Raw genomic sequence first — 8,659 nt, 5'->3', positions numbered from 1 at the left:
GACCCGTTAGCTCCCTAATTGCCAGTTCTGAGGCATCCTTGTTACAGGCTGCCTGAGGCACACACAGAGGGAAAGGCTAAGAGCTGAGCCAGGCTGGCATGAAGGTAGACCTAGAGAGGACTGGCATGTGGCCAGAGACCAAACGTGGCACAGAGAGAACTCAGTGCAATCTGCCCTCTGGCTGCCTCCCCGCCACATCCACTTGCCCAGAATCGTGACGTCAAACCAGCCTGGCCCATTCATTCTTTATTCAGGTGGCATAAAAGTCACTACAAAAACTTTATAAAAGAGTCTTGGGAGCTAAAGAGGCCCTTCCCCGCCTCAGCCCCTGAGCTTCCCGCCAGAGGAGGACAAGAGAGAGGAAAGAAGGAGACTCCTGGCAGTGTTGGCATCTCCAAAGACCAGAGGGGTGGCTCCGCTGGTGGCACATGGGTGGGGGCTTGGATGTCGTCAGCAAAGCATATCAGAGTCAGGGTAGGTCAGCCTCCGCCCATGAAGGTGTCTGCGCTTGGGGTGTTTGGGGACATGTAGGCTTCTGCTTACAAATATGAAGGGACCCCAACTAAGTGAGGGACTGGCCTAACCCACCTCTAGTTAAAACTGTATCCGTGAGTGCCCAGCCCACAAAAGGGTCACCCTCTGAGCTCCTTCGGAAGAAATGAAGATTCCTTTTGCCTGCCTTCCTCCAGGCCCCACCCCACCTCTGACCCCCAGGAGCTATTGCAAGAGAAGGGCTATTTCCCTGGAGACGCCTCCCCAGGTCCCACCCTATCCCACAAAGCTGGTTGGTAAGAGTCACAGGAGTTGAGAGGCTGATCCGGGTGGGGACTCAGGATGCTGCTGCCCAGGGCTGCTCCTCACTTGGGGTTGCTAAACTGAGGATAGTCCTCCTCCAGGATGGGTGCAAGTTTCAAATCAGGACCAAAGGTCTTGTCTCGGTGGAAGTCAGCTTTTTCATTCTGAAAGACTCTGTTGTCAGGGGAATCTTGCTGTTCCTGGAGCTGGGGCTGTGCACTAGGGTTGGGGTTCCTCACGCTGCCCACAAAGAGGGGTATGCCTAAGGTTTCCTCCATGATGAAGAAGAGGAAAGGTCGGTTCACAGCAAAGGAGGAGATGGACATCCGGTTCATGGCTGTGCTGGTGGCTGCGGCTGCCTCCACACCAACCTCACTGAGTTCCACGGTAGATTGATGCTGCACGCTAGACACCACCAGACTCCGGTTAGAGATCCCACGCAGGTCTGGGTTCTGGAAAAGTTCCTGTAGGCCTGCTCAGAGCAACAGATGACAGGTCAGTGCTGCCCCCAGGTTACCTGAACCCATCTGTCTGGCATCCTGGCTAAAGGATTGAACCTACAGACTGACTGGCAGCTGTTAAACCTTCAAGTCTCAACCTAGACACCACTTCTAGAAGCCTTTCTTTCTTTCCTTTTTTTTTTTTTTTTTTTTTTTTTTTTTTTTTGGTTTTTCGAGACAGGGTTTCTCTGTGGTTTTGGAGCCTGTCCTGGAACTAGCTCTTGTAGACCAGGCTGGTCTCGAACTCACAGAGATCCGCCTGCCTCTGCCTCCCGAGTGCTGGGATTAAAGGCGTGCGCCACCACCGTCTGGCTTTCTTTCTTTCCTTTTTTTATCCAAGTCTGCACTGGGTACCAGTTTGCTACTCTCTAGGGTGAGCTGGAGAGACAGCCTCTGACTTACATGTGCCCACTCCATTAGACTGAGCACTTTGCACGCGGTGCCTCACGCAGAGGAGCTGCAGCTCTCTAGCCCTGTGACCCCAGCTTCTCCTTGTCCCCTTTCCAAGCTAGACAACGAGGTTCACATGACACCCTGAACTCTTTACCCAGGATTCTTCATAGTACAGGCAGCAGAGTAGTGAGTGCATCCCAACCCATCCCAGGACAGAAGGTCTAGGGGAGCGTATCAATTGCTCCTCACATGCCCTGCCAGAGCACCTGGGGCCACCCTATCCCCAGCCCCCTTACCCAGCTGGCTGAGGGTGGCCACCAGGTCCAGCTGCTGCTTCAAATGGAGTTTTGGCAGCCACACCTTGGTGGGCTTCTCCCGCAGTGAGGGGTGGTACAGGGTGTCCAAGCTCAGGTTGGCTAGTACCTGAGACACGTTCCAGTCAAAATGAGTGGGCATCATGACCACAAAGCTCATGTTGTTCTTAAAGGGGAAATGAGCCACCTACAGATAAGAAAGGAGAGAACATGAGAACCGGACAACACTAGACCTGTTTGGGGTCTGGACCAAAACTTCTCCATGCTTCTGAGACAGGAGCCAGAGGTTGGAGTTCAGTGTGCCTCGCTTCACCACTGAAATATAATACCACTTGCCCCTTTGCAAGGTGACATGTGACCAAATGAGATAATGCTTTGAAATAAATCTCTGTGTGTGCATAAATCTGTGTGTATGTTTGTGTGGCTGTACGTTTGCACACAAGTGTGTGAGGCCAGAGGTAGGCTGGCACAAGTTGTCCCCCTAAATTACTCTCTACCTTTTTTTTTAAACCATTTTTTTTTGTTGTTGTTTCTAGGCAAGGTTTCTCTGTGTAGCCTTGACTATCCTGGAATTCATGATATAAACCAAGCTGGCCTCTAACTTACAGAAATTCTCCTGCCACTGCCTCTTGAGTGCTGGGATTAAAGGTGTGCGCAACTACACTCCTCTCCCACTTCCCAGCTTTTGAACACAGGGTCTTATGGGTCCCGAGCTGGCTTTGAATTACTGTTAGGCCAAGGATGACCATGAACTTCTGATGTTCTTGCCTCACTTGCCTCCTGAGTGCTAGGATTACAAAACTGTACCATCAAGCCCGGTTTTCATTTTGGTTTGGTTTTTAGACAGGACTTATGTATGTCAGGCTGCCCTCAAACTCACTATATAACTCAAGATGACTTTGGATTTCTTTTTAAGATTTCTTTTTATTTTATGCGTATAGGTATTTTGCCTGAATGTATGTCTGTGCATCATGTACTTGCAGTGCCCTCGGAGTCCAGAAGAGGGTGTCATATCCCCTGGAATTAGAGTTACAGCTGTTTCGAGTCTGGGGCTGGGAATCAAACCCTGGTCCTCTGCAAGATCAGCAAGTACTCTTAACTGCTGAGTCGTCTCTCCACCTTGAGCTTTTGATGCTCCTGCCTCCTTCTTGAAAGTGCATCACTGTGCCTGGTTTGTGTGAGGCTAAGTGTTGAACAAAGGGCTTTGTGCATGCTAGGCAAGTACTCAGCGGAGTCATAGTCCAGCCACACTTTGGAATCTTCCAGGAGCGTCTTCGCTACAGACAGTTCTCCATCTGCTATCAGCTAGGGGTACTCACAGGCTATGAACCTTCCCGTCTCTGCCTCTCAGCTCTCCTGGTATATGATAGGTGTCACCTCTGGCTTTCAAAAGGACATGGAGAGGAGCCACCGGGAAGGGTAGGAACCCTGACTCTCACCTTTCCCCTTCGCCCAGTGAGATTTTGCTGTATATGCCAGATTTGGAATGAAATTTATTTTCTTCTTTAGATGGAGTCTGGTTGTGTAGCCCTGACTATCTTAGACTCTCAGTCTTTTGAGCGCTGGGATTATGGTGTAACCCACCACACTCAGGTCACAAGACCCTTTTTGAAGACTACTGCTGTTATAGCAGTGTGGAAACCACCAGGCTCAAGACTCTTAAAGCCGTGCCTCCCTGAGTCCCAGCACAGGCCTGCGGGTAGGTCCTCTGCCAGGGAGAGGTGAGTGCCTGGCCTGGCTGCTGGGGCCTGCCGACCAAAGGAGGGTGGAGAGATGGAGCCTGAGGATGAAGCCAGTGGGTAGCACAGGGCTTTGAGGGAGGGCGCAATGGGGAGATGAGCAGCTAGGGGAGCCAACCAGGCGAGCTAGAGAGAAGCCAAGCTGCCCTCATGGCTCCTTCCTGCAGAACTGGCACTGTGCTCTGCTTGCCCAGTGAAGCCAATGAACAGAGTGGGTAAGTAGGTACGGAAGCACATACCTGGGATCCCAGCACTCAGACAGCTGGGGCAGGAGGACCACAAGTTCAAACCCAGCCTGTGTAACACTGTCAGACACTAAAGCAAACAAAACTAGCTCATACTGTATGTCAGCCACAGATAATGGGCCCAAGGGTCACTATTCCAGTCAAGGAGTCACGGTTAGGTTGGAAGCAAGGGAAGCCTCAGCTGAGCCAGCTTGGCACAGAGCTCCATCCAATCAGAATGTTCGGAGCAGAAAAACCAGCCCAGGGGTAACTCTCCCTTCTGAGCAGCACTGGTGGGAATGCCTTCCTTCCCTTAGGAGCAGGGCCCTGGGCTTCCTGAGCTCCACTAAAACCCCAGTGCCGAGAACAATGTCCGGCATGTGACAAAGCTCAGTCTATTTTCTTTGAGCCAAAGAACCGCAAAGAGGTCCTGGGGGGAGGCATGATAGACCCTTCCAGAGCTTCCAGACCACAGGGACCAGGCTTCAAGGAAAATGGGGTGCCCCCTTCATCCCTGAGGTCCCTACACAGCCTTCCATCCCCTCCCAGCAACAAGCAAAATTTGCTGGGAAAGCGGTGGGGACCTGTGTCTCAGGTTGCTCCAGCAGGAACCAGCGCAGAGGGTACGACTGTGCTTGCATCATGTCCACAGGCACCGTGAACCTCTCGTCCAGGTGGAAGGAGTCTTTCTGGGTGAGGCTCTGGTCAAACTTGGTCCTCCAGAAACCTGCAGCCAGGCAGAGGGCAGGAGCCATGTAACTTAAGACCAGCTTCCGGCCTATCCCACCTAGAACCCAATCAAGGAACAAGAAGTGGAAGCCAAAGCTGGTGGTGGTGGTGGCAGCGACGGTGCCGGAGCATGCCTTTAATGCAGAGGCAGGTGGATCTCTGTGAGTTCGAGGCCAGCCTGATCTATAAAGTGAGTTCCAGAACAGCCAAGGCTGTTACACAGAGAAACCCAGTCTCAAAAAAAAAAAAAAAATATGGAAGCCAAGCCCCCAGTGCTGACACCCAGTTAAGGTATATACTTAGATATTTTTCCTACATCTGGGCTTGCATTTCTCCATCCCTCTGTGACCCCAGTTTTCTCTCTGTCCTCCACAGCTTCAGCCAACTTCTGAGCTTCCTCCGCACACGCCCAGACAACCCTTGGCTTCATGGCCTAGCAACCTCAGAGCAAAGCTTACACAGCCCCGCTCAGACTACAGGGCAGGGGGGGGGCTGTCAGGGTGGGGGGCTTAAGAAGAAGAGTGCACCATGAAAGTGGATGGCATTGAGGAGAAGCAACACGGTGTTATCTGGCAGCTCAGAGAGGAAATCCTCAATCTTCCCCTCCGTGGCCTCCTTCACCCATTGGTTGATGTTCGCCAGGTCTTCCTCCTGCTTTCCTGTCAGTTTCACGGGCTTTGCGCCAAAGAGCCGTTCCGATTGCTCCAGGAAATCCTCTTTGATGGGAAATCCTGCACACGATAGGCCACAAGTTCATCCCAGGGCTGGGGCCTCCAACAGCCACCTGTGTTCTACCTGTCTGCCCAAGGCTAAGCCTCCCTCCCTCCCCTTGATCACCGGTGGCAGAGCAGTTCCTGGGCAGCTGACTGCCACCATCACTTACCCTTCCGCAGATATATTCTGGCAGCCAGTCGAATTGTCCCAGGGCCTAGGTTCTGGCAGAGATGGCTCAGAAGGTGGGGAAGGCAGGAGCCTGTGTTCACGTGTAACACTTCTTCCAAGCTCTGCAGCGTTTGGTTCCGAGCACCTGAAGAGGACCAAGTGGGCTGAGACCCAGGCCCCACATTCTTTCTCGCCCCACTGCCCACTTCCCCCCTCTCATATCCTCATGATGAACATGGCCACGGACCCCTGCTCTCCTCCCCTCCCACACCCACTTCCAAAGTCTACTTTCATGTCCACTGTTAACAAGCTGCACCGTATTGCCTCACTCAAGGTACCTTGTCTCTCTGAGCCAGTTTCCCACAGCGAGACACTCAGGTCCAGGGGAAGATACTGTAGCTGTCAAACGCTTGTGCAAAAATAACTGGGGGATTTGTCAATCACCACATTCTTAGGCCATCCCCGGATTTCTGAATCACAGGGAGTGGTGACAGCTCAGGCACCTGCATGCCACCAAATATCCATGTGTCCTGATGGAGGAACCACCCCTAGGCAACCTCTGCAGCACTGTGGCTTCCTAGTTCTGCTGGACAGGTGCTGCCCCAGTACCTAGTGCCAGGTGAGAGAGTGCCAGGGCCACACTCAGTGGTGACAGGACAAGGTTGGAGCTGGTGGATGTTTGGGCCACCAAGGAGAACAGGTCAGCAGTAAAAGCCATCATGGCCTGAGCCAATCTGCGAGTCTCCTCTGCAGTTGGGGTACCCTTGCAGTCTCCTGGGGACCTCTCCGGGATAGCATGGCCACCAAGATCCTACAAGGACAGATCAGAGGTCAGCAGGGTCAAGGGGGCAGCTTCAGATTCTCTGCCTTCCTCAGAGTCCTGGTGCTGGAGGCAGCAAGGCCTTGTCCCAGATCTGAGGGGAGAGGAAGAGTCATGCTGGGGCTTTCCTTCTAAACCCCTGAACATGACCGTGTCTCCCCTCCCCCATTCCCTTGCTCCTGCTGATTGGCCCTCCTCCCCTGGCCCCACTTACTCTTCCCCAGCCCCACCTGATTGTACCTGGTTGCTCAACTTGAGGAGGGCAAGTGGGGGCAGCTTCTTCTGGGCCTGTTCACTCATTTGCTGTAGAAAGGAGGAAGTTGACGGCCCTCCCCATAGGTCCCCGCTGCTTTGCCCAAGACATAGGTGAGACCCTTGGGCTCTTCCCCCAAACCCTCACTTTTGTGTACCTGCTGGCTTGGGAGATCCATGGCGCTCACAGGGGAGAACTGTTGAGAGAAGGGTGAGGAGAGGCAGGGAGGTCCCTCGGAGCCAACCCCTCCCTGGACTCAGCATTCCTCCCTCTGCCCTTCTGGCCTCTCCCAAACTTGCCCCTGCCTGCAGCATCTTCTTCAACCCGATCTCTTCCAACCCAGACCTCAGCTCAGTCTCACCATGGAGCAGGGACCTTGCAGACAGGACAAGCTGAGTACCAGGAACCCCCAGAGCAGTGCCATGTTCCTGTACCCGGAACAGGAAGGTTAGTCCTGCTTCCCACTCAAACACCAGGCAGCAGACTGCTACCCACAGGCTCCCTAACCCCATCCAGCTACAGAACTTAGGCCCAGGAATTGGATCCTCATCCTGAGAAGCGGGATTTCCATGATTTTTTCCCCACTCTTTTGGTTTCTCCCTTAGCCTTCATCCTTTAGGCCTTGCATTGTGGATCAGACCTGGGTTCAAAGCTGGGCTCTGCTTCTTGCCACAGAACCTTTAGTTCTTCCCTGGATGCTTTTGGGCTTTACCTTGTTTTGTAAAATCACGACAGAAGTCCTCCCTCCTCCCATGTAGAGTTTGAGGACCAAAATAAGAATCTCTGTAAACCCCGAGTAAGATGCCTGGGCCGCGGCGATCTGTATCTGAGAAGGCTACCCACCCCAGAGAATCCATCTAACCTGCTGTTGATTTCATCCAGACTTTCTCAGGCTGCCCAGGTCCTACCCAAAGGCCCCAAGAGCTCAGCTTGGGTGGCAGGGCAGCCAGAAAGCTGCTTTGTTGACCCAATAGCAGAGCCCAATGAATGACTGACCCAGATACCTTTGGACTTACGGGAACTACAGGACTCATCCCAACTCTGCCCCCAATTCTGCTCCAGGGTGCTTTGGCGAAGCCAGGCTGGTGGAGGGGACTGTGCAAATCTTAGTCTAGGGCCTCCGATAAAGGCCTTCTCTCCTCACCCCTACCCAGGCCTTATCTCTGGGCCAGCTTTTTTTTGGGGGGGTCCTTCTGTTACCCCAGCCCCCACCATTATGTCCAAGAGCCTTCAGCCAGGAACTCATTTCCAACCTGGGTATATAATTCTTTCTGACAAGAACAGGCCTCCAGGATTTGGAGTTCCAGAGGGACTTCCGCAGTTGCCTGACCTTCTGCTTCTCACCACCCCAGGATGCTGTGAAGCTGTAGGCTCCCTGAATACATTCAGCCAGATCCCTCGCCAAGGGGGCAGCTCCCCACCTCCTGTGCCACCCAAGCAGGCTGCACCATCCCTCCATCCTACCTCTTCGGGCTTCCTGCTGCAGCACACGGTGTTCTTGCTTCCCACTTGCTCCCCACGCTCTGCCTGGTGCAGCCAGCCCGGCCTAGCTCTCTCCTCCCACAGGACCTTTGCTCTTAGCCAACCCCCGTACAGCTTGCTTTCTCTGCTGGTAAATATTGACCTGTACATCCGGTTAAACATTGATATGGGGGCCAGAAGCCCCTTTCCCATCAGGGCTGCTAATCCTATGACAGCCACCCAGAACGTTGCCTGAGCCTGGAGCAGGGGGGGTTACAAGAGCAGACAGTTGAGGAGGCTGGGTCTGGCCAGGTAAGAGGGTAGATGCAGGATGCTTGGGGGGCCTTGCGGGCCTTCTAATGCTCCCTCAACAGGAGGGCTATCCATGGTCAGTTAGGCTAGAGAGGCTGTGTGACCGGACTAAGGGCACAGAAAGGACCAGAGTCCCAATCAGATTCCTGTTCCCGAATTCCTATCTTCCCACCACAGCTGCCCCAGGGAAGGGGAGGATGCAGGAACCTGGAGCAAGCCCAGGATTCTGGTTGGCTG

At 53.5% G+C, this 8,659-nt stretch overlaps 1 protein-coding gene across 2 annotated transcripts; it reads right to left on the bottom strand.

Moving 5' to 3' along the window:
- Positions 1-229: 229 nt before the first annotated feature.
- On the bottom strand, positions 230-8,236 carry Serpinf2 (serpin family F member 2). 2 transcript variants are annotated; one of them, XM_005349552.2, is made up of 10 exons: positions 8,114-8,236; positions 7,011-7,077; positions 6,807-6,845; positions 6,637-6,699; positions 6,186-6,387; positions 5,578-5,721; positions 5,222-5,425; positions 4,550-4,692; positions 1,985-2,189; positions 230-1,267 (listed from the first exon to the last, which is right to left on the bottom strand). In XM_005349552.2, exons 2-10 carry the CDS (start codon positions 7,071-7,073, stop codon positions 858-860), a joined length of 1,473 nt encoding a protein of 490 aa, XP_005349609.1. In that variant the 5' UTR covers positions 7,074-7,077; positions 8,114-8,236; the 3' UTR covers positions 230-857. The 2 variants fall into 2 exon arrangements, with proteins under 2 accessions (XP_005349609.1, XP_005349610.1); XM_005349553.3 differs by lacking the exon at positions 8,114-8,236 and adding an exon at positions 7,512-7,570.
- Between the last annotated feature and the right edge of the window lie 423 nt (positions 8,237-8,659).

Source organism: Microtus ochrogaster, chromosome 7 (assembly GCF_000317375.1).
Source record: "Microtus ochrogaster isolate Prairie Vole_2 chromosome 7, MicOch1.0, whole genome shotgun sequence".
NCBI classification, from domain to species: domain Eukaryota; kingdom Metazoa; phylum Chordata; class Mammalia; order Rodentia; family Cricetidae; genus Microtus; species Microtus ochrogaster.
Note: the sequence above shows the minus strand (reverse complement) of the source record. Positions and strands in the feature narration are given on the sequence as shown.

Bases quoted from the DNA above. Each gene is read 5' to 3' on its own strand.
- Serpinf2 (XM_005349552.2), bottom strand. From the start codon at position 7,073: ATGGCACTGCTCTGGGGGTTCCTGGTACTCAGCTTGTCCTGTCTGCAA. The intron at 6,388-6,636 runs GTACAATCAGGT...CTGTCCTTGTAG, and splicing joins TCCTCAAGTTGAGCAACCAG to GATCTTGGTGGCCATGCTAT. The intron at 4,693-5,221 runs GTGCACTCTTCT...GCCTGGCTGCAG, and splicing joins CAATGCCATCCACTTTCATG to GTTTCTGGAGGACCAAGTTT.